Genomic DNA, 26,052 nt, shown 5'->3' on the forward strand with positions numbered 1-26,052 from the left:
AATGTTTTCCTCAAAAAACATAATTTCTGTACGACTGAAGAAAAAAAAGACATGAACATCTTGGATGACAAGGGGGTGAGTACATTATCTGTAAATTGTTGTTCTGGAAGTGGACTTCTCCTTTAAAAGTTCCAGTTTCCATTGTTTGCAATTGCAAATAAAATAACAGATTTTACCATTTCTTTAACAACTAGATATCAAAATGGTTAAATAATTACAATGCAAATAAAACTGATACTGTTATGCCATCATTCCATGCCGTTATAAGTCTCAATGTTTATTTGAGTGATTCAGCAGTCGCATAGTAGATGCAGCTCTAAACTACACTAAATATACTAAACTATCTCAACTAAATTTAGATCTGAATTGCTATTCTAGTGGTCTTCCCCGCAGCTCATTAGATAATGTGCAGTGCTGACCTTGTGGAGGAGTTTTCTGCGTAGATGACGTCCCAGCATGCCATTGAGGGGCTCGGTGTCCCAGCGCAGCTGAACCCAGCGGAAGTGCTGCTGTAATCGTAGCTCAGCACCCTGCAGACGAGGCTTGGCCAGTGTGCCAATCAAAAAACTCCCTTCACCGAAATAGTAAAGCCCATCGTGACCTGCCCATCAACATGAGGAGGAAAGCGTTCAACCGAAATGCTCTTTCAAGTACACTGACTGTTTTTCTGTATGAATGAGTCTCACCATGGTTGAGGGAGAGGGAATAGACAGATCCTCGGTTCTCCAGGGCTTCGCACAGGTCTCCAAGGAGGTGGCTGAGGGAGTGGGCTCTTTGCAGACCCTCCAGAACCACCACAACACAACGGCCAGCGCTGCCTTCATGCAAAGAAACCAGGAACCCTGTTAAACAACACAACACCATAAATACCAGACAAACCACTAAAATTCAAAGCTGTAATTATATAAATATTCTCAGTGGTCAAAAATAAGTGTCAGAGAATAATAACTCTTGTTGATCTTGTTTCTAGTGGTCTGCTATCTTCTTCTTCTGCTTCTTTGCCTACATCATCACCTGGGAAATGTGACTCCTTGACACGGCGCTGCATGATTGAAGAGGCTCTTACCACAGTTGATGAAGATCTCCAGCAGGTGCTCTTTTGATAGACACTCATCTATCTCCACCCTGACGACATCACAGCCAATCCCTTGGGCCTCCTGTCTGTGCTGCGAACACACACAAACACACAACAGGTGCATCATAAACATCACGACTGATACAGATGGACACCCATGGTACATTATAAATTCTTTTGATAGCAGCATATTACTGCAGTTTATTCAGACACTTAGCTCATGCTTAAATAACATGTTTTTAAATCTCTGACATTCAACATGAAATCAAATTGGAGAGTACTCTTAACACTCCTTCCTTTGCAAGATTCATTAGTAGACAGATTCAAATCAAGCCCACCCTACACTACCAAAGTAAATTTGTAATGTTTTTTAAAGAAGTCTCTTCTGCTCACCAAGCTTGCATTTATTTGATCCAAAAAAAGCAAATATTACAGCAAAAGCAGTAATATTGTGAAATACTTTTACTATAACCGCTTTCTATTTGAATATATTTAAAAATTTAATTTATTCCTGTGATCAAAGCTAAATTTTCAGCATCATTAAACCAGTCTTCAGTGTCAAATGATCCTTCAGAAATCATTCAAATATGTTGATTTGCTGTTCAAGAAACTTTTTAAAAAATTATTATCAATATTTAAAACAGTTTATTTTTTTACCATTCAAAAGCTTGGAGTCAGTATATTTTTTTGTTTTTTGGGGGAAATAAATTATCGAAATTAATACTTTTATATAGCAAGGATGCTTTAAATTGATCAAAAGTGATGATAAAGACATTTACATTTATAATGTTACAAATGTTAATGCTTTTTTGAACTTTCTATTCATCAAGGACATCTGAAAAAATTCTACTTAGCTGTTTTCAACATAATAATAATAATAATAATAATAATAATAATAATGTTTTTTGAGCAGCAAATCAGAATATTAGAATGATTTCTGAAGGATCATGTGACTGGATATTTTTAAAAATAAATTACATTTTAAAATATATTCAAATAGAAAGCAGTTATTTAACAATTTTACTGTTTTTGCTGTACTTTGGATCAAATAAATGCAGGATTAGTGAGCAGAAGAGACTTCTTTAAAAAAAAACATGTAAAAACTTACTGTTCAAACACTTTTTACTGGTAGTGTACATTTTTCTTGTTGAATAACCAGTTTCACTCACAAATGTCTTACATCATGGAAATAAGCTGTAGATGTTTTTAAAGAAAATGTAGATTATCTTATAAATTACCATTTGGGGTTGATAAGATTTTTTAAATGTAAAAATTAAAAATTGAGTCTCTTGTGCTTAGCAAAGCCACATTTATTTGACAGTAACCAGTAAAACAGTAATATTTTGAAATATTACTACAATTTAAAATAACTGTTTTCTATTTTAAAATATTTTAAAATGTAATTTGTTCTTGTAATGGCAAAACAGAATTTTTAGCAGCCATTACTCCAGTCTTCAGTGTCCTGATCCTCCAGAAATCATTCAAATATTGATAACATTAATTTGCTCAGTATATACAGGGGTTGGACAATGAAACTGAAACACTGGCCAATATAGTGTTGGAGGTTTCATGGCTATTTATGCAGCCTGGTGGCCAGTCTTTACTGATCGCACATTCCACCAATAAGAGCAGAGTGTGAAGGTTGACTTTGTGCACCCAATAGCTCAAACATTGTACCATGAAGGTGGTGCCGTGTATTAGGATGATAAGGCACCAATACACACAGCAAGACTGGTGACAAGAGTGATTTGATGAACATGAAAGTAAAGTTAAACATCTCCCATGGCCTGCACAGTCACCAGATCTGAATATTATTGAGCCACTTTGGGGTGTTTTGGAGGAGCGAGTCAGGAAATGTTTTCATACACCAACATCACATAGTGACCTGGCCACTGTTCTGCGAAAGGAATGGCTCAAAATCCTTCTGGCTACTGTGCAGGACTTGTATTTGTCCTTCCCAAGATGAAATAATGCTGTATTGGCTGCAAAAGGAGGCCAAACGGCATACTAATTGTGGTCTAAACCCAGGTGTTTCAGTTTCACTGTCCAACCCCTGTATATATATATATATTATCAACAAAATTATCAACTTTTTTTTTTTAGAAACCATGATGTCTTTTTTAGGATTCTTTGTTGAACAAGAAGTTCAAAACAACAGCATTTATTTATATATAAATAAATTATTACATTTATTTAAAATTTTTTTTTGTCATCTTTCATCAATTAAATGCATTCTTGCTGAATACAAATATTAATTTCTTTCCCAAAAAAACAAAAACTGAACAGTACTGTATTTTAATACATTTTATAAATTTATCATTGAACCAATGTACTTTATGTATGAAACTCTGTTGGATTTAAGCCTTATTGTAATTAGGCCTCCTAATATATTCAGTGTTTAATGTTTAAAAAGTACAAAAACTACAAAAAGTACTTGAAATGCATACACATTCTTATTTCACATTTCATCTACCGAGGTAAAAACTGATATTTAACATTGATAATAGTTACCTTGATAAAATGAGAGATCTGGTTGGCGATGTACTCCTGAAAGCTGCCCTCCAGCCCGTGGAAGATGACATTATGGTACTGTTCCACCTGACCACAAGCAAAAACACAGTCCAGTTTATCAACCACCAACACTGGTAAATATCTACAACAACACATACATTATAAATTTAGTCCAGCTTCGCTTTATCATTCATGCCAAATATTTTATGTATGCAGGCCATTATGCAGGCTTGATTACTCAAGTGTGTCTTGGAGGCTGTTTTGTTGTCTTAAGTTACTGCTTGTTGACTGCATGTATCTTCTATTACAACATTATAAAACACAAATAGTATCTGTTGCCCCAAGGTGCCAAACTGGTGGTTGGAGGCTTATAGAATGTTGTTTTGGTTCCACGGTATTACAAGGCCTTATTTCCCTCAGCACACTTTATCCAAACTTTAAAGATCATCCAGTGCAACCCAGACATGCTAAAAACTCTCTTTGACGTTGAGAGTGAGTCAGCGTACCAGGCGGACATAGTTTTGCAGCAGCTGTAGAGGGATCAGGGAGTCGTACGTCATCTCATCCAGAGTGCACTCTGACAGGCCTGACAGAAAGCAAAATCATAGCAGCCATGAGCCATAAATCAAACCTACACAGTATATCAAAGAGCACACAGAGGCCATGGGAGATCGGGAGATCTGCGTGAAATGGATTTGAGCAAGAGCTTTACAGAGTTGTTTTGACATGCCATTGCATGAGATGGAATATTCTGGAGCCTGGCTAAACATCAGGGTCATGTGATGAAGGCAAGCACAGCGTGGCTATTCATTAAAGCGTGGAAACCCAAGAGATCTGCTCATTCTTTCTAGCACGGATCTGCTTATAAACAATCTGAAACATTTTACAAAATATCCAGCAATACTTCACAATAAGGTTCATTTTGTTAACATTAGTTCTATCATGACAACTCTCTGAAGATTTTAGCATGGTAATGGATATGACAATGTTAATGTATTTGGTCTTGGTGGAGTAGATGTGCTATGCTGCTAAACTGCTGTTGTTGTCTATTATTGCTGCTGCTGCTGCAAAGTAAGTACAGGAACTTGCTACTGCCAAAACATACGCTGATACCGTACTGTGAGTATTTAAGACATACTGCTGCTGCACAAATAGCATATAAAATAACTCATAGCAGATCTATACAGGTGGAGCTGGGGAGGTGGAGGGTTTCGGAGTAACTCACTGCAAAATGCTCTAGTGAATGCTAACCAGCCGTTTAAATGTAAAGCAGCAAGCTCATTGGCTGCATATACAACGTGATCCAATCAGCTTGTGCCAAGTAGTTTAAGGCTGGAAATATCATCAGTTTGCATTTACCAATAAACCAGTAGGGGTTTGTCATTTTTTATGTTTTTAAAATAAATATCTAATGCTTGCCAAGGCTTTAATAGATATTTGTTCAAAAATTCAAAGCGTTTAAAAATACGAAAAAAAAAAAGATTATTACATTTTAAATCTATTTTCTATTTTAACATATTTTAAAATGTAAAATATTTTTTTGTGATAGCAAAGCTGAATTTTCTGTTTAACCTACAATCACAGGTGCCAAAAATTAAAGGCACAGTATGTCATTTTCACCACTAGAGGACACACATTCAAAACAAACTCAAAACAAAGCCACAGTTTGATGACGTTTGATGCCGATGCAATCCGACGGGACTCGGGTAGAAATCATGTACATAAATGAGCTAATGCACTAAAGATTTATTAACGTCACTGTAGTATGAAGCAGGGTGGGGCCGTGGAAGTGAAACGAGGCCGCTGGAGCGATTGCTAATGAGAGGTGAGCGCGACACGGCTTGAAAACAGCAGAGCTTTTGTTATGCCACAGTCGACTGCTTTCGCTCTTTTTGATCATGCGAATGTGGGGTAGAGCAGTGGTGTTTTCATGTTTTTTATTTTCGTTCATTTTAAGCATTAGGTGACTATTAGTCGCACTTTTTTTTTTCCTTTAAGATTTATTTTTTGGCATTTTTGCCTTTATTGTATAGGACAGATCAGATATGACAGGAGGCGAAGTGGGAGAGAGAGAGGGGGGCGGGATTGGGAAAGGTCCCCGAGTTGGGACCCGAACACGGGACGCCTGCAGCATATTTATCAATTTATTTGTAAACTAGTGCTTTTCTTTGTTTTTGGCTTAAGAGATGAAGTCGGTGACACTGACTTGCCATCTCCGCAGTAGTGATGTGCCTGTATGCGCGTTTCATATGGATTACATAATCTGAGAATATCTGTTTTCTATTTGAATTGGTTTATTTAAAAGTAAATGTTTCACTCTCTATAGATATATTTTTCATATCTGTATATTTTTCAAGACAAGTATACAGAGTTTCGTAGTTTCGCACTCAAGTTCAAAGAGACTGAGATGGCAGAAAGTGCATCCTGTTTGCTTTCATGGTTTTACAAAAGCGCAACGTTTCGTTGTTATTCTGAGTGCACACAAATAAAGGTAGAGTCTACAGATTTGAAAGATGTATTACATTTATCTATGTGACCAAAAATGACGGAGTATTTTAAGAGCGAGTGACTGCATCAGCGCCTCCATCTGTCATGCGCACATTTTTCTGAATAGCGCATTTTTCTAGGTTAACTTTAGATTGAGTGGCCATGTAAAGTTGCTACTACTTACATATTTTAGATGAAAAGCCATATTTGAGATTGATGAATAATAGGTGAGCATTTTGATGTTCTCCCCGATGTACTATATTACCACATAGACCAGCCGTGACAGACTGTTTGACTTCGCCACTTCCTGTGGATTTTTTTTTTTCTACGACTAAGCAACTAATAAATAAATTTGTTGACCAAGCCTCTTCTCATTGACTAATGGTTAGTTGACTATATATTTATCATACTATATATATGCACGTGTTGAAAGATCTGTTATAATGCTACTCTGCGCGTTTGTCACCTGTCTAATAAAACGCATAACATAATAAAGCATCTTTGGAGGGTGTATGAAGTCACTGGCAGGCGATGCAATGACAAGGGATGGGACAGTAGTTAAAATTGCTTATTTCTCTAGATTTAAACATTCTTGGAAACATTTGGAATAATGTAAGTAAACAAGTTATTATATATATTGTGCCTTTAATGTGTGAAAGAGGTGTGCAACAGGCCTTAGTTTGAAAAAGACTGAATAAAACGGCTGCAAAGCCTACCTTTAAGATTTATGGTAAGACGTTGACTCAGGCGCTTCCGAACAAGATCCCAAGGAGACTGAGGCAACTCCTGCCCTGGCAACCATACAGCATCACCTGAAATACACACACATAAAGATAACAGTTTAACAAGACGATTCATTTGGGAAGGAGACGTACATCTGCTAGATTTATGTGTCTGCCTATGGTGAAAGACACGGATGTGTAATCCTAACTGTCATGGGAGTAGTTTTCATCTAGTAGTACTGTATGTCAAACTTGAGAGCCATGATAAATCAGCTTTTATCCTGCAAATCCTCTTCTCTCTTGCTTTCCTGTCTGTCAGTCTCTTCATGTTTTGTGTCAGGAAAAGTAGATAGTCATCACGTTGCTCTCTGTAGGCCAAATTGCTTCGATTTGACATCTGCTCTTGGTGTTTGGAAACATCTTGTCTTGAGGGAGGAATTGAGTGTAAACAAAAAAAGAAGCGGTGAGAGAAAGAGTGCAAAAGAGAGAGGGAGAAGGCCAGAGGGGTGTGAAAGAGATAGGTGAGAACTTGGAGAAGGCTAGTTTATTTTCAGCAGCCCTGCATGACAACCCTCGGGTCGAGCCAAGCTCAGTTAGGCCCCTATCCCACGTCCTTCCCTACTTGGCCCACTTCGGTGTTGGACAACACCCAAGACAAGAGCCATTTTAACTTCACGCTCACTAGAGCCACTGTCAGCGTAACTACTGAAGAGCCTACACAAGTGGATAATAGCACGTTTGTGTGAATGTGTGTGCGGTGCTGCGGTCTATATTCAGATGTTTTATACCACAAATCTTTCTAGTGACAGTTATATTTGATATATATATAACATTGGGCTCTTTGGTCGTCTCTTTTTTCTTGCATCTATGACAACAGGCGTATAAAATCGCTGAGGTGGGAAAATTAATACTTGAATAGTGACCAAGGGCAATTCAGGAAGCACTGCAGCTGTTCAGGAGGCTGGGGTCATCTATGAATAGCCATTGCAAATGTGTCTCTACGCTACAGGTTGCATTTCAAAGAAATCATGAAACGATCATGGCTGCTTTTGCACTGTGCATTCAAATATGTCAGTGAAAGGGTGAAAAATGTTCAAGTCATATTTCAAGTCAAAATAGGCCTTAAAAGATGCTGTTTTGCATTGTGACATTGCAAATTACCATAAAACCAAAAATGCATCAAATAAATAAATGAAAATCAGAATGAAAATTTGAGGGATATATAAATTATATACACTACCATTCAAAAGTGTTTTTTTTTAAAGAAATGTATATTTTTATTCAGCAAGGATGTATTAAATTGATCAAAATTGATAGTAAATACTTTTACACTGTTACAATAAAATTCTATTTTTAATAAATGCGCTTCATTTGAACTTGCTATTCATAAAAAAATCCTGAAAAAAATGTATCGCGGTTTCCACAAACACTTAAAACAGCACAACCATTTTCAACATTAATAACAAGAATTTTGGTTTCTGAAAGATCATGCGAAACTGAAGACTAGTAATAACACAGTAATTCTTGAGGATACAGTTAGGATTACAGTTCAAAACAGTTAGGTTAAGTCGAAAAACTCCCATCTCATTTTCTCCTCCAACTTCAAAATCAACTTCAACTTCCTACATCGCTGTTTTACCTTTGTAAAAGACGTTTGACGCTTTCTACGTTCACTTTGTAAACACTGAGTCGGTACTTGTGCAGTGATGTAGGATGATTTTGAAGTTGGACGAGAAAGTAAGATGGGAGTTTTTCGACCTACCCTAACTGTATTGACCCGGATTACACAGAGTATGCATGTGCCTCGCAGAGCTAGACAAGATGAGCATTTGAGGTTAAAAAGTATATAAATGGTACATTTTTTTAAGAGAATAACCAATTGTTTCGCTAGATAGGGCCCTGGGATTGTTTAGAGCTTTTTGAAGCTGCATTTAAACATCATTTTGAAAGTTCGGGGGGCACCATAAATGTCCACTCTATAGAGATAAATCCTGAAATGTTTTCCTCAAAAAACACAACTTCTTTATGACTGAAGAAAAAAAGACATGAACATCTTGGATGACAAGGGGGTGAGTAAATTATCTGTAATTTTTTGTTCTGGAAGTGAACTTCTCCTTTAACCTCAGGCTTTTAAATGGTAGTGTATTCACATTTTCTTCTGGTTTTGGGGTGAAGACAATATGAGAATTTGTATTAGTATTTTTATTATTTAATGCAACACATAAAGTTATGGGGATACAAATTAATCTGAATTTCTAGGCAAGTAGCTAGTTATACTGTAAGCTGTAGACGTGTTTACCTATAATTACAGAGGCCATACTGTAAGAAGAGAGGCCCAAAGTGTCTGTTCTCCCCAGAGATTCCTCCAGTTCCCAGCTCCCACAAATTAGCTGGAGGTGACTGGTCAGCAGGTGACTCAAGCTTCCTGTTAGTTCTTCCCAGCTAGTATGGCGCTGAATCGTAACTTTGCCAACAGCGCAGCCATCCTCCAGGAGATCCACAGGGCAAAGACGCTCCGGTGAGCTCATAAGCACCTGTACAACCACTACGTACCAGTCTAGTAGGGTAGAAATCAAAAGAAATGTTAAATGATAAAGCTGTAGTAACTTAAAGGAATAGTTTACCCAAAAATGAAAATTCAGTCATTAATCACTTACTCTCATGTCAAAACTGTAAGACCTTTGTTCATCTCCAGAACACAAATTAAGATATTTTTGATGAAATCCAAGAGCTTTCTGACCCTGCATAGACAGCAACAGAACTACCACATTCAAGGCCCAGAAAGCGTTGTGGTATTGTTGTGAATGTGCATCAAAGACTGACACAGAAGAGAAGAAATTGTTTAATAAAGCCATTATTTATATTTTCTTTGCACACAAAAAGTATTCTCGTAGCTTCATAAAATTACGGATGAACCACTGATGTCACATGGACTATTTTAACAATGTCCCTACTACCTTTGCTTTGAACATGTCAGTTGTGTTGTTGTCTATGCAGGATCAGAAAGCTCTCAGATTTCATTTAAAAAATCATAATTTGTGTTCCGAAGATGAACGAAGGTCTTACGGGTTTGGAATGAAATGAGGTTGAGAAATTAGTGACAGAATTTTCATTTTTGGGTGAACTATCCCTTTAAGTCAACTATCACATATTGGTTCAACTGGCCAAACTATCACATTCGTACACAGCTCCATCGCTTTATCACCACCATACTTACCCAGATTCTCTAGTAGGTCTTTGCAGTCATCCGTGGCAACATCATGTATGGTGCGATTGCATTTATCCCTCTTCTCCATGTCCTGTTGACTGTGGTTACACAAAACCTCCAGGCATTTCTGTGAACCAGAAGATACATTAGCATGAAAGGCACCATCTGTGTTTATCAGTCTCCTCTAACTCTTATTTTTAGGTGTGAAAAAGCATCAAACGTGTCACCTTGTAGCCCCTGGATGCAGCAATATGGGCAGCAGTCCAGCCATCCTTGTTACTGTGGTTGAGAATTTGGCTGGCCTTGGTTATGCCAGGGTGTTGGAGCTCCTGGTTGGGGTCTGAAGGAGATGCAGGGACACCCAAATCTGGTTCAGGAGATGGGTGATGTAGCAGGAGCTTCAAAGGGCCCACATGACCTGAACTGACCGCGGCGTGCAGAGCCGTGCAGTTATCCTATGAATAACAAACACTTACGTTTAAGAAGTAAAGAGGTACAAAAACAGCTCTTTTGGAGGAAATTTGCAAAACATCTTAATATAGACCTTTAGAATTTCCCAGGATATTTTGGGTTTTTTTCAGCCCAATAAATTAGAGCAAACTGAGAAAACATCTAGGGCATAATTAAGTGTTTCTAAAATAGGGGCCGTAATTACATTCTGAGCAACACACAGACAGTGAAATACCCACGCTCAACTGTTAAGGTAACCATGGAGATGAAAAGAGGGGCAGTGTTTCCTAACGTGTTCAGGAACGCAGAATGTAATTGACATTTGAGCGACACTGGTGCCAGTGCGCATCTGAAAACTCACAGTCGTGACATGTGAACAGTCCGCTCCTGCGTCTAGCAAGACTTTCACAGACTCCACATGTCCCTGTTCACAGGCCAGGTACAGAGGGGTCCTTCCCTGCGAACACTCCCTCTCCAAATCAGCTCCACATTTCACAAGAGCTCTCACGCACCTACCAATGAGAGAGCAGCTGAGATTGTTATCATTGCATAGAGAAACACAGAGACACAAAATTTTGTAGACGCTGGTTACACAATTGAATCACAACTGGGCAGCGCTAATTACACGTCCAAAACGTTTTGTCATCTGGTTACTCAATTCACATATTGAGGTAGTCACAAGCATGTGAGTACATCACATTTTATTTTAAACACTAATCTGTCTTGATGCAAACCACCTACTCAACTGTCAATCATTTAATGCACTAAAGCAAAGGGATTTTTAAACAAGCCTGTTACATGCTGCTTTAAAAGAACGGTCTGCTTCATCCTCCTCAAAAGACTGGATGAGAAAAAAAAATGTAGTACAAAAATAAAACACAGGGCTCTGAGCTTACTTTTTTTCTTTTAGGAGCACAGTCAAAATTTTAGGAGCACCTTCTAATTAATAATCAAAAAATCTAATAAAAAATGACCTATTACAGGGTGATATTTGACTCTTTAAAGTGATTTACAGGGGAATTTTGTTTTTACCTTTGTAATGGCATTTTTCTAACTTTATTAAAAAACATATTTTTGTCAAATGTAAAAAAATGTTAAGCTTTTTAAAATTTCTAATTAAAACAACAGTATAAGAACAAGTAGAATAAGAATTAGTATTAAAAGATCAGTATTAATAAAAATAATTTGTACTACAGAGGTGGCACAGAAGAACACAAAAGTGGCTTGTAGGTGTATTTTCATGTTTAATGAGGCTCAGAGGTGGCATGAGTACAATCAAATTCATCAATTAATGTTGAGATTAATGTTTTTAATATAACATTTTGAATATAGAAATATTAAACGATTTAAATAACTTAAAAGATATTTTAAAATGAAACTAAAACTGCCAGTAGGTGGCGGCAAGTCACTGATTTAACTACTGAATCGTATCATTCATTTGATTCATTCGAACGGCTCTGTTGAAGTGACTGTCTTTATGAATGGTAAATTGAATCATTGACTCACTAGATTCATTTAAAAATGCATGTTCATTCATAAACAAAATATCGCTGTGTTTGAATGGAGATGCGCAGCGGATCAGTTGTGTTTCAAACTATTTTTGACGATGAAATAAAAAAAAATCAGGCAATAGTGTTACAGTCAGACAATGTCACTTAATATTAACTTCTAGTTTATTTAAATGTTGTATTAAAACTTTGCTGCCATACCATGGGTGCAGCAGGCGCAATGATATTACGCAGTGCCAGAAAATAGGAACAGAGGACTCACCCATGGTGACCATTTTCAGCAGCGGCATGTAACGGCGTAAATCCTGTTTCATCGACAGCATCAGCAGATGCCCCTGAAGTCAGCAGCAGATTTAAGCAGTCTATAGAATAGACAAACACACTGTTTACATTTTTTGTCCACTGTGAATATTTACACAGGTAATTTTATATCTACATTATCACTGTATAATGTCTACAGTAAAACTTTTGAGACAAAAGCACAATGCTTGCAAATTTCAATCATTTTCATGCATACAAATGCTAATCCATCCAGCACGTACCTGTGTGTCCATTAAGAGCAGCAGAGATCAAGGCAGAGGTTAATTCATGTTGATGGTGATGAATATCCAATAGTGGATCTTGGTTAAGCAGCATAGACAATAAAGTGACATTTCCCTGGGAAGCAGCTTGGAGGAGAAGGGTTTGCCCGTCATCCAGGGGGACGGGGTCACCGCAGGTTAGCGAGGGGACTATGGAGGGACACCAGCCTGGGAGGGTTCAAGCAACAGCAGTAACTAGTGAGGCAGGGTGCTTGTGTTGTGTCAAAATGTGTTCTCTTATCCAAAACATTACCCAGATGAACGACTCCATTTGTCATTCAGAAATAATTTAAGGCCACTGCCACTGGCGCAGTGCTGACTGAGACAACTATTTTGTAGTCCAGTAACCAAATTACTCTCTAGAGAGATGAACACACAAAATTTGTGTTCGAGAGGAAAAGCGAAGTAGGCTGAATTTAGTCAAAACATAGGGTAAATGTTTATGCGATGCACACATTTTGGCACAACATTGAAAATGTATTATTCTAAAGAGTGTATTTGCAATTCACACCCTCTATTCTACTAATCAAATCCTTTTTTAAAAGCTAAAGTCAACTTCATCTGTTATTAGGTCAGGTTAAAAACAAACAGTCAAATAAAAGACAAAGCTCAACCGGATAAATGAAATCAGGCAGCAGGCAGTTTATGGTAAATTAATCAAAGACACGCATCACAGATTGTGTCAGTCAAACTAAACATTCTAAACATGGAGCTGATTGTGTGAGACACTTCAATTAGACAGCGTTAGAAAAATGGAAACTACAGCAGAGAAACAGATGAATTTTGACAAAGCACAGGAAATACTACTGGCTAGCTGGTACCTATGAAAACAGAATTCAAAAGACTAACTAGTTACTAGTCTAGTAACTAGTCTAGTATCTGATTGCTAATGCTAAAGCATGTTTTTAAATAGCTTTGTCTCTAGGGATTCTCTATGTTTATCTCGGTTAGTGGAGGGAGTTGAAGTGAGAGAGATAGGGTGTTTCATTGAGGTCCAGTGGAAAGCATAAGATTATTGGCTCTTTTCTGGGTTAAAATGGGCGGCAGAGAGAGCAGACGAGCCTCAGAGAACTGCCATGGCTGAGTGGCTGCAGAGAGAGGAGAAAAGTGCTATTTTTTAGCATTTAGCGATGACAGCTAGCTACCGACATCTCTCAGAGCTACCCTGTGGATTAGTCTCTAGTGACAATGAAGAGGAAGACTCTGCTGGAATACTTGCTCTGCTTTCACTGGCGTTACAACTGTCTTTCTCTGGAGCTCTCAGAAAGCTATGAAGAGGCCTGCAGACACAGGGTGGTATTTCAAAATGTGAAAGAACTCTAAAGCTTCTGACACTATTTCCAAGGGGAAAATCTAACTGCAGTTGGAGCTGTCTCAGACTTTTTGCTTACATACCAATGCATGCCTCTACCTAACTGACATCTTTGTCAAAGCATTTTTGGAACTACCCTGCTGAAAAGACCAGCATATGTTGTGTTTTTGATGTTGGTCACCAGCGTAGAATGTACTGGTGTCTCCACTAGGATTTGTAATTAGCTTAACCAAAGATACTTTACAAGAAAGATGATGCTGTTTGACCAATTACTATTTAGACCAGTGGTTCTCAACTCCAGTCCTCGGGGCCTATCGCTCGACACATTTTGTCTCCCTCATTTAATGCACCTGATTCAGATCATCAGCTCGTTAGGAGAAATATCCATGAACTGAGTGTGTTAGATCCAGAAACATACTATAAAATGTGCAGAGCAGTGGGCCTCGAGGACTGGGGTTGAGAACCACTGATCTAGACCATGGATTCTAAACTCTGGCCTTCAAGATCCACTTTCCAACCCTAATCAAGCACACCTGAACAAGCTAATCAAGGTCTTCAGGATTACTAGAAAGTTACTAGCAGATGAGCTTGATCAAGGTTGGAGCTAAACTCTGTAGGAAAGTGGACCTTGATGGGAAAGAGTTGAGAACCCCTGATCTAGACCAGGAGTGCCCAAACTCGGTCCTGGAGGGCCAATATCCTGTGGAGTTTAGCTCCAACTTGCCTCAACACACCTGTCTGGGAGTTTCAAGCATGCCTAGTAAGAGCTTGATTAGCTGGTTCAGGTGTGTCTAATTGGGGTTGGAGCAAAACTCTGCAAGACACAGGCAAGGGATAGGGAACATCGGTCCTGAAGTGCAGATCTCTTGCAGAGTTTACAGTAGCTCCTACCCTGAAAAACCCTCACCTGACTGTAGCTCTAGTAATTCTAAAGATACCGATCTAGCTCATTTAGGTGTGTTTGATCAGGGTTGGAGCTAAATTCTGCAGGACATCAGCACTCCAGGACCTATCCCTGATCTAGACTAACAACAAATTGGCGTTAACCAGTTGGATCAGAAAGGACATTCCTGCTAATCTATGCTGGCCTTTATGGAAGGCATCGCTTTATTCTAAAATGGGTGTCCAATTCTGCTCCTTGAGGGCCACTGTCCTGTAGAGTTTTGGTCCGACCCCAATCAAATACACTTGAACCAACCAGTCAAGGTCTTTGGGATCACTACAAACTTCTAGAAAGGTGTGTTGGAGCTAAACTTTGCAGGACATTGAACCTCCAGGAGCAAGATTAGACAACTATACTCTAAGATATGAATTTGCAGTCTAGATTTTACAGGTACATCTCAGATGTAAAAGTGAATACTATTGTGCAGAACAAATGCAGAGAGACATATTTAGGAATATTTAAGTACAAGATCTTGGAAAAATACAATTACATTGGGTTAGTTGTCTAGGAACGTCTTTGAAACAATGGAATTAAACATTAAAAATGCAGAGAATGACACCACATTCACAAGTTTCAAGTTCCTCTACAGTAGGTGAAACAAAGAAACAGATGGTGGCATGGACACGGTAGAGTGGTTAGTATAAGACATTGTGGAAAACAGGTTAGTGGTGGAACACAGGAGAAGCAGAACCATGCGGTAGGTCAATGGGAGGAAAGGGGATAGAGCAGCCTCTGGCATCAGCTTCAGAAATGGGTTACAGGAAAGACCCCTAGAGACCTGCTTTGTCAAGAGAGGGTCAACCTGACCTATTAATTTCTAAAAGTGCTTTGGTGAAGTCAAGAAACTGTCCTGACATGGGTAGGTGCCCTTGAGAATCTTACAAATCTTGGTTACGTTGAAGTACGGCACAGGTAACCCTAGTAGTGTATGAGTACTCCTCTCTTGGTTTCTCCAAGTCTATGTCCCCCTCTGCTAGGACTTACTGAAGAATACATCAAGTATGAAAAAGCAGGGGAGTAGAGAGGAGAAGCAGTGAAAGCAAGGGTGAAGAATGGAGCACCCTTTTACCTGATGCTGCTGCCAGGGGACTGCCCGGGTGCTGGGGGCTATGGGACGGAAGACTAGGTGGGTTTATGGAGGGGCTACTGACAATGGTAGCTGTGGAGGAGGTGGTGACAAGGGGACACTCCACACATGCTGCTGTCGGCTGCGACCCCCACGGCCAGCCAGTGCAGGAAGCACCCACCTGTGACGCAGTCAAGGCTGGGACATTACCGCCCAAATCTAAGGAGGGCTTTGGTGGAAGCTGAGGGGTGGCAGTTGATTTGGCAAGGCCCACCCCCAGTCCTGTTCCTGGGGACCTGCTGGCTTCACCTACTACTTTGATTGGTGGGTGTGGAGGGGACGGTGTCTGGGACAGTCCTGGTTTTTTTGGTGGAATGGGAGGTGGGTTACCCCTGTCGATGCGGGCCACAGTTGGTGATTTAAGGCCTATCTGGGGGTGGCCCAAACGCCCGGTGAAGGGTCCCCCCTCGGATGCGGAGTGTGGCAGACCAGGACGAAGGGCTGCAGGGGGACCCCCTGCTGGAGGGCTTGTAAAGCGGGAGAGAACCTGTGTAACTGTGTGGCGTGCCTGCTGTTTGGCTGCAAAGTTGTCTCGATTTGTTGGGGACAGGTCTCGGGAAGGGGGGCTCTGGTTTGCGGTTCCATTTTGGTCCTGCTCCGAGGCAGAGGGTTGGAATTTGTAACGGGCCGCCTGGACGCGTGGACTGACCCCAGTCGGCAAGGTAGCGGACACACCAGGTGAATGTGAGCCATGCGGATGTGTTTGGCCCTCTCCTCCATTTTCTGCCTGAGAGCTCCCGTGGTGTAGCCCCCGGCCCACACTGGAAGTCTTAGGTAGGTTCATGCTAGCATAAGTGGAACCTGTAGGCTTGACGGGGATGGAAAGTGGCACCTTCTTAGCTCCTTCGTTTTCCAGCGGTGCATCTGTCTGAGAGGAAGCAGTCTTGCAAACGGTTGCCTCAGTGCCCACAGCCACGGATGCCACAGTCTTGGGTTTAACTGGGGCAGATGCTGGGGCAGAAGGCAGTGGTGGGGCGTCTTTGCATCGCTCAGTTCTTAGCTGCTCCACCTGCTGGCGGAGATTCTCACTTTCAGCTCGCAGCTCTGCGGCACGCATCTCCTCGCGGCTAAGCCTGGACCGTAACTGCTCTCGCTCTGTGTCAAACTCTGCAAGCTGTTTCTCCATCTCCGCTTCCATCTGTTGGCTACGGCGTCGTTCAGATGCCAGTTCTTCCTCCAGTCGTCCCACAGAACGACTATCCTGCTCAGTGCGGGAAGAGAGCTCCTCAAAGCGCTGGTTCTCTTCAACCACACGAGCCGCTAGCTGCTTGCATTCGTGCACCAGTGACATCACCACGTGTTTGTTTTTCTCTCGCTCATCCTTCAGCTGAGCCGACAGCTTCCTGTGTTCCTGCTCCAGGCTCTGCAGCTGCAGTTTCTCCATTTCAAGCTAGACACAGCAGCAGCAGGGCAAACGTGAGACTCGCAGAGAGTAGATAACACACACATAAAGCAAGACACTCATTATTAAACAAGTCCATTGGACAATGGTAGTAAACCATGCATTGAAAATGACTTTAAAATCTAGTACAATGAAACTTCTACAAAGCCCTCAAATCAGAAAACATTATGTCTAACCTCAACTAATGAAATGTTTGCATTAATTTATTAGTTGTAGTGTTTTTCTATGCTTTCTAAGCCACATTTAAAAATAAATTAATAAACCCCAATGTCTATTTTGGAGACTGTGGCTTCATTAGTTGCTCCTTCGAAAAGTAGGTCAAGAAATCAGTATTCATATGGTAAGGTGCTGGCTGAGCTGACCATATCAATAATGTGTGAAAGCAGTTTGACCTTTGAGGTATCAGTTGCTTTTAATATGAAAATCAAGAAGGAATTGAATTGAATACTATCAACCGCTGAGGAATTCCAAAACATACTCCTTGCAGGAAAGAAGGGTGGCCAATTAACTCAAATTGACACTACATGTTACAGATAGGAGTGCAGTCTTTATTTACAGATTTAAGCTGCTTAGCCTATGAATAAATTAATACTTGCTCAAAAATAATGAGACAACAAAAAGCAAACAGTTAGCACAGTGGCTAAAAGCAGACAGAAATCACTGTGAAAACACCCAACTACTGCATGTTTATACTATTCATAAACATAATTTAACATTTCCTCATTGTGGCTAGTACTATATACAAAAGCTGTTACATTTAACAACAGTACCAATGCAATAAGAGAACTGTCACCATAACAACCAAGCACAAGTGTTTATTATTGGAAAAGAGAGCTCACTTCTCTCAGTGTCAGTGTAACATAAATACGCATGCTATGTACCTATATATAAACTGTATCTTGAAATATATAATCCGAAAATATAACTGAAGCCACTGAGAAGGTGGACACAGCTGATAGCTGGTCTGCAGAAATGGTGTGCAGTGATGGGCCAAGGATCACTTGGACGAAGCACGCCTGTGTGTGTTTTTAAAGTTCAAGGCCAGTTTTGATATCACATAGCTTGTATTCATTGTAGCACTAGCTCAGATTGTGAGATACAGATTTACGAAAGTGTTTGGCAGAGTGTTTTAGAGCTTAGCATCCATTTCTCTCCTTCTCTAACACCTCCTCTTCTTCTTTTTACACCGTCATTGCTCTCCTTGTCTGGAGTCTTTTTTTTTTTTTTTTTTTTTTTTACTGTTTTCTGACATGTACTATGCTTATATGGAGGAAAAAGTGGATTTTGCCTTGATTTCATGTCACTATTTGTGCACAGTTTCAGCGTAGATGATGTAGACACATTACTACACACCCCTAAAAAGACACACACAGAGGTGTACACATTGCATACTAGAGTGTATTCCAAGAATAACTAGGTACACCTCAGCAAACCTCTGACAGGAAACTTAATCACGTCAAGGTAATCCAACAGACTTATTTCAGATGGAATATGCAAATACTCTTGCAATAGTTCACACATAATCCTTTCTGTAGTCCTGCCCTGTTAATCATATATACAAACGCAATTAAACATACTTGATTTGAGGTCTTACCCTCTTCTGTCTGCTCTCAGCGGCCGAGAGCTGGGCAGACATCCTCTCCTGCATCTTACGGCAATGGGCCATAACAGCTTCCAGCACAGTAATGGGGCTCGCGCTAACAGGCCTGCGGTCTTTCGACCCCGTCCCTGACTCAAAGTCCCTTTGCAGGGCGAGGAACGGGTCCGTCAGACTGAACTGTCCATAACGCTCCTGCAGGAACACTTCTTTCCTTCGAGCCTATGAGGAAAATAGAAGCAAGAATATTGGCTTGATTTTGCTATAGCAAATAATTTACACAGTGCTTACATAAAATAGGAATGAGACCAAATTCTGATCAATATTTTAATGTTTTTGCACATGTAAACACAGGTCAAGAGGTAAATACAAATCCTAGCATCATTATGATGCCAATGTGGTGCCTGTGGGATGCTGGCAAATTATTGTGAAATAACACAGCAATTATTACACATTATGTTTCCTTGGTGATGCATGTACAGTAAGTGGTGGGTGAGAAGAAATGTCTTGCTGACTTAATGTGCTTTGGCCTAGAGACATGCAAGTCTCCAACCTCCCTCGTGATCTTGTGGGTATCTGCTTTGGGAATTATTCCAGTGTGGGAACTTTAGTGCGCAAACAATCGTGTACTATTAATTAAGCTGTACACTAATAACAAAAGAAGGCTTTACGCTCTTCTACTTTCTGATGCACACACACACACACACACAAACCAATTAATACAGTACACGTTCACACAGAGAGCAGGTTAGCACTTTTTCAGGGGTGACCATTAACGCTCTGGGGTCTAAAAACGCACCGGCGCGGTTTGTGGCAGTTTTTCTGATAACGCCAAAAAGAACTTAGATATCTATAGAAAGCCTGACATGTCTACTTTTAAATGAAGTAAGTCTTCGAAAACAAATATTATGTGTTAAAGTAATCTGTATGAAACCAATGCCATGTTCAGTCTTTCTCGTCAGACCTAATTATTTTTGATTTGATCACGGCCTGGCATTTACTTAGGCCGTGTCAAGACCAGCTGGTCATCTCAGCAGGGTCAGCAAGGGCTAGCTGTGTCATAATGCCCCATGGCAAACAGTCAGATACAAATGTGATGTTTTCCTTGACACAAATCAACATGGATGAGTGATGCTGTATTTCACTGCAAGAAGATGCTACATAGATGCTACATAGATTCAGGGGCATAGCAAAGATGTTAACTGTAACTTGGGAAAAAGGTTAACCGGTTGCATCTGCAGTGAGCCGAAAGATGCATTCTGTAAAAAATAATTAATTTTAGTGGTAAAGTTATCCACTGATGTATGGTTTGTTATAATAGGACAATATTTGGTCGAGATACAACTATTTGAAAATCTGGAATCTGAGGGTGCAAAAAAATCAAAATATTGAGAAAATCGCCTTTAAAGTTGTCCAAATGTAAAAAAAAAAATCTATTTTAGTAGTAAAATCCTGTGCTAATGTAAAAACCTGTAAATTGTTGTGCCAAGTCATTAGGGTCAATTTTTTGAAACTGAGATTTATACATCAACTGAAAGCTGAATAAATAAGCTTTTCATTGATGTATGGTTTGTTAGAATAGGACAATATTTGGCCAGTACGCAACTATTAGAAAATGGCCTTTAAAGTTGCGAAGTTCTTAGCAAAGCATATTACTAATCAAAAATTAAGTTTTGATATATTTACAGCAGGAAATTTACAAAATATCTTCATGGAACATGTTCTAATGATTTTTAGGTTAAAAAATGATCATTTTGACCCACACAATTCATTTTTGGCTATTGCTACAAATATACCCGTGCTACTTAAGAGTGGTTTTGTGGTCTAGGATCACATATTTGGAAGTGAAAAGTTATCTTGTAATTTACAGTGAGGAAATTCAGAATTCCATCACATTTAATGGTTTTTCATTTAATTGTTTATTCTTAGTTTTTTGTTATCAAAATTGTCCTACAGCGCTGCAGAAGTACCGACCCAGTGTTTACAAAGTGAACGAGCAAAGAAGATCAAATGCCCTTTACCAAAAAAGTTAAAACAGCAATGTAGGACAATTTCGAAGTTTTTTAACCTACCTTAACTGTCTTGAACCAGAATACAGAGAGTTCACACACAGCTAGACAAGACGAGCATTTGAGGTTAAATTTGTTTTTAGGTTTTTCTAGATAAGACCCTTATTCTTTGGCTGGAGTTTAGAACCCTTTGAAGCTGCATTTAAAATGCATTTTGGAAATTCAAACTTGCGGGCGCCACAGAAGTCCACTATAAGGAGAGAATTCCTAATATGTTTTCCTCAAGAAACATAATTTCTTTACGACTGAAGAAAGAAAGACATGAACATCTTGGATGACGGGGGGGTGAGTAAATTATCTGTACATTTTTGTTCTGTAATTGAACTTCTCCTTTAATGACAGAATTTTCTTTTTTGCATGAATTAACCCTGTCACAAAAACATGCTTAGTGTCAGGCAACCCACTGGGCTGATCTACACTACCCATCTGTCCTGGATAGTAATGCTATAAAATGAACAAGCAGATCAAATGGCAGAGATAATCTACAAGTTCACTCTCTACAGGGTGTCCCTGTTTAACACAGAGTGTGTACTGGAAGCAGAAGGAACCATGCAAAGAGCACAAAGCATCCTGGAGGCCCAACTATTGCCTAACCATAGAAGGAAATAATCAACCTACAGATGTACAAACAGACACACGCACGTGCAAACCCAGAGATAGATGACTCTCATTGCAAGTGTCAGGATCAGTTTACTTCTGCTAAGTATCACAGCTTTCAGTGAGTTGCTTTCAGTCCATTTAGCGCGAACAGACAGACCAGTGCTGGACCAGGCTTATTTCATTATGAGTGCAGTCTGCCATGTAAGTGGAAAACAAAAGGAAGTGGGTGAGAAAAATTGGAGACAGCCTTAAATCAAAGGAATGTACATGGATGGATGATGTTTCATACAGACTGAACATTACACCATGGTCTACTACAGAATTATGATCTTTAAAATCCTTATGTTGGCACTGTACTACTTTCTGTATGTTATCAAACTAGAAAGCTTTTAAAGTGAAACAAATTTCTTAAATGATACTGTTGTTTTCCCACTACAAATTGTTGCATTTAAACTAAATAAAAACGAATATGATTTCCATCTTTAAAATGCACAAGTTCAATATTTTACCCCGTATAATATTTCATAGGGATATAAAAAAGGAATTTTAGAGTAGCAATGACCCAGGAAGCACAGCATGAGCAGAGCAGAAAGAAAAACAGAGCAAATTAAAACATACTAGTGTTATTCCGACCAACAACTGTGAAGGAGCTAGTAAACATTGCAAAGTCTAGAGGAAAAGAGAGAGTGAGGAGGGGGTTGAGGGAAAGACTGAGAGCAAGAGAGAAAGCAAGAGATCTAAAGAGATGGGAGTCTGGAGGCGGGAGAAATGTCTGTGTGTCATGGCAGATAGAGAATGGAGCGCTTTGAGATTCTCAGCCATCTGGCACTTTCCTCTAGGCTTTCACAAATCTCTTCTATAATCACAGAGGCTGTGCCGTCCCTCCTCCTCCTCATGTACTGCTTTATCTGTCCATCATGGGGGTCAGAAGCAACATTCAACACATCGCATGATGATCAGAGATCAAACTTCTTGTTCAAAGTAAAACGGTGGGACTACGATGGAGGAAACTAGCCACAAATCATCAAAGAAAAGTTACGTTTGACTGATATAATTATTGTTTGTGAAAAATCAGAACAAAGCTGCTTTGTACAAAACACATCTGTTCATATTAATTCTAAAGCTTTAGTTTGTTATAATGAGGGCATGATTTAGTTGTTGCTCTTTGTTATAATGTAGAATGAGATTCAAATCTTTTAGGAAATTAGACATACATTTCTTTTTTACTGCAGAGCAATTTATTATGACAGCTACAAGGCAAAAGCTCTCAACTTCAGGCCAAAATTAACTTACTAAAATTACGAGATTATTAAAAGGGCCCTATACTATACTTTTATAGATTTCTTCTGTGAAGTACACTTTTAATTGTATTGGTTGTAATTTAGATTTACATGACCATTTTTGATCTCTCAGTTTAATTTAAAGGAATAGTTCACCCTAAAATGAAAACTCCACCATTGTTTACTCATATTGTTCTAGGGAAAAAAACTCAAAACTCAAAAAAAAAAAAAAAAAAAAATTATATATATATATATATATATATAATGTTTCATAGAAGAAGAAAGTACAGAAGTCTGTTTTTGCCACAGAATATTTTTTTTTCTTGCAATTGCAAGTTTGCATCTTGCAATGCTGACCTTTTTCTCAGAATTGCATAATACAAAGTAGCAATTTTGACTTTTTTCTCAGAATGGTGAGATACAAACTCAACTGTGGGTTATAAAGTCAAAATTGCGTGATCTAAACATTGCAATTGCAAGAAATGAAATCAGAATTGTGAGATATCAACTTGTAATTGTGAGAAAAAAGTTAGAATTGCAAGATATAAACTCGCAATTGCAAAAAAAGTCAGAATTGCATGATCTAAACTTGAAATTGCATAAAATAAAGTCAGAATTGCGAGATATAAACATGCTATTGCAAGAAAAAGTCAGAATTGCGACTTTTTTTTCTCAGAACTGAGACAAAAACTCACAATTGAAGATTATAAAGTCATAATTGCGATCTAAATTCGCAATGCAAGAAATAAAGTCAGAACTGCAAGTTTAATTAGTAATTATGACCTTTTTTCTCAGAACTGCATGATGTAATCTCGCAACTGCAAGTTATAATGTCAGAATTCCATGATCTAATCTTGCATTTGCAAGAAATAAAGTCAGAATTGTGAGATAAAAACATGCAATTGCAAGAAAAAAGTCAGAATTGTGACTTTTTTCTCAGAACTGTGAGATAAAAACCTCACAATTGTGGGTTATAAAGTCAGAATTGTGTGATCTAAACTTGCAATTGCAAGAAATAAAGTCAGAATTGTGATATAAACTCATAATTTTGACTTTTTTCTTGGAATTGCATGATATAAACTCGCAATTGCGAGTTATAAAGTGAGACTTTATAACAGCAATTGCGAGTTATAAAGTCAGAATTGCATGATCTAAACTTGAAACTGCATAAAATAAAGTCAGAATTCCAAGATATAAACTTGCAATTGCGAGAAAAAAAATGTCAGAATTGCGACTTTTTTTTCTCAGAACTGTGAGACAAAAACACAATTGCGGATTATAAAGTCAGAATTGTGTGATCTAAATTTGCAATTGCAAGAAATAAAGTCAGAACTGCGAGATAGAGTATAAATTAGTAATTCTGACCTTTTTTCTCTGAATTACATGATATGATCTCGCAACTGCGAGTTATAATGTCAGAATTCCATGATCTAATCTTGCAATTGCAAGAAATAAAGCCAGAATTGCAAGATATAAACACGCAATTGCAAGAAAAAAAGTCAGAATTGTGAGATATAAATTCGTAATTCTGACTTTTTTCTTGGAATTGCATGATATAAACTCACAATTTCAAGTTATAAAATCAAAATTGCATGATCTAAACTTGAAATTGCATAAAATAAAGTCAGAATTGCAAGATATAAACTCGCAATTGCAAGAAAAATGTCAGAATTGCGACTTTTTTTTCAGAACTGTGAGACAAAAACTCACAATTGCGGGTTATAAAGTCAGAATTTCATGATCTAAACTTGCAAATGCAAGAAATAAAGTCAGAATTGTGACTTTTTTCACAGAACTGTGAGATATAAACTCAGTTCAATTCTAAGTTAAATTATGAGGGTGAAAAAAAGACTAATTTTTACAGAATTCTGACTTAAGTCACATACAATATGTTATACGTCAGAATTGAGAGATATTAACTCGCAATTCTGGAAAAAAAAGTCACAATTGCAAGTTTAGATCTCTTAATTCTGACTTAATTTCTCAGAATAACAAGTTTATATTGTGCAATCCTGACTTTATAACTTGCAACTGTGAGTTTATATCACACAATTCTAAAAAAAAAAAAAAGTCAGAATTGTGAGATTTTAACCTTTTCCTATTTTTTATTTATTTCCTTTTATTTTTTGTGAACCTTTCCTTTAATATGTCCATTTGGGCAGGCATATGCTAATGTGCATCAATATCATGGTGATTTGTAAATGACTATTTTTTCTGGCATCCAAATGGTCCCGGTGGACCGGAGAGGAAGCAGGGAAAACCTTATTATCCATTAGATGTCAAGTCAAGTTAAGTTTATTTGTATAGCTGTGTCCTAATCTGACTGGGTTTTTAGAGGCTGAATAAGACAAGAAAACCTGTTGAAACTTCACAGATGCTCTCTGCCAGGTCTTGAGCTTAAACTGTGTACACAGGACTCCTGGCGGAGTTCAGGCAGGTCTCTGGTATTATTAGCATTAACCTTTACAGGCATGCGCTGGATGAGTGAGGGGTCCAGGGCACACCGCCAAAGGGGAAGAGATGCTGAAAATGAGCAGAGAGAGAAGGGAGGACAAAGACGGTGTGAGGGGAATGACAGGGGATGACTGAAATTGTGGGAGCCAAAAGCAATACAACACAAAGCACTTCAAATATTTTATGCTTTCTTATTGGCCTTTTCTCCTCTGAAAGGTGAAGTAACTAGTTACTTAGTTTTATTGTCATGACCAAGCTGAGGCCAATTCAAGTGTGTCTCTATGTGAGCCACAAGCCTAAAAATCTGCTGTCATCTTCCAGCAGATATGCCTATCCTGAGACATATTACACTGACTTATAGAGGTTAACCTATGAGTAAGATGTTTCTGTGGCAGAAGTGATTTTTCTGTGTCGCTTCTGTTTGAATGTGAGTGTGTATCCACAGACTCTCACAAGGGGCCTTTCAATTAGATCAACACAGAGCTGGCTTTGTGGGCCAAGGACTTCCGCAGCTCTCCTAACCCAAATGCGAGATCAAAAGGCATCGGGCTGATGGAGAGGAAGAGAGCACCGGAGAAGAAATTTAGTCTTAGTCTTGTGACAGTCACATCAGAGTAAAACACAACATTAAATGTAAGGGAGACTCTGAAAGCTCTACAGAGTCTAAAGACTCTGAATATTTTCTGTTTTCTGGGACAGACTGAATGGCTCCAGTGGCTGTTGATGA

At 38.8% G+C, this 26,052-nt stretch overlaps 1 protein-coding gene across 1 annotated transcript in view; it reads right to left on the reverse strand.

Annotated features, from left to right (window-relative positions):
• cttnbp2 (cortactin binding protein 2) overlaps positions 1–26,052 on the reverse strand; it is a 57,120-nt gene that overhangs the window by 7,246 nt on the left and 23,822 nt on the right. The window contains exons 3-16 of the mRNA XM_051134723.1: positions 18,920–19,144; positions 15,867–17,313; positions 12,504–12,710; positions 12,224–12,323; positions 10,815–10,965; positions 10,231–10,458; positions 10,013–10,130; positions 9,095–9,352; positions 6,790–6,885; positions 4,093–4,172; positions 3,587–3,673; positions 1,067–1,166; positions 687–842; positions 420–601 (exon numbers count right to left, since the gene is read on the reverse strand). Of these exons, the coding sequence (XP_050990680.1) occupies positions 420–601; positions 687–842; positions 1,067–1,166; positions 3,587–3,673; positions 4,093–4,172; positions 6,790–6,885; positions 9,095–9,352; positions 10,013–10,130; positions 10,231–10,458; positions 10,815–10,965; positions 12,224–12,323; positions 12,504–12,710; positions 15,867–17,313; positions 18,920–19,144 (3,435 nt within the window). The remainder of the gene's footprint in view (positions 1–419; positions 602–686; positions 843–1,066; positions 1,167–3,586; positions 3,674–4,092; positions 4,173–6,789; positions 6,886–9,094; positions 9,353–10,012; positions 10,131–10,230; positions 10,459–10,814; positions 10,966–12,223; positions 12,324–12,503; positions 12,711–15,866; positions 17,314–18,919; positions 19,145–26,052) is intronic.

This window comes from Labeo rohita, chromosome 18, assembly GCF_022985175.1.
Source record: "Labeo rohita strain BAU-BD-2019 chromosome 18, IGBB_LRoh.1.0, whole genome shotgun sequence".
Lineage (NCBI taxonomy): Eukaryota > Metazoa > Chordata > Actinopteri > Cypriniformes > Cyprinidae > Labeo > Labeo rohita.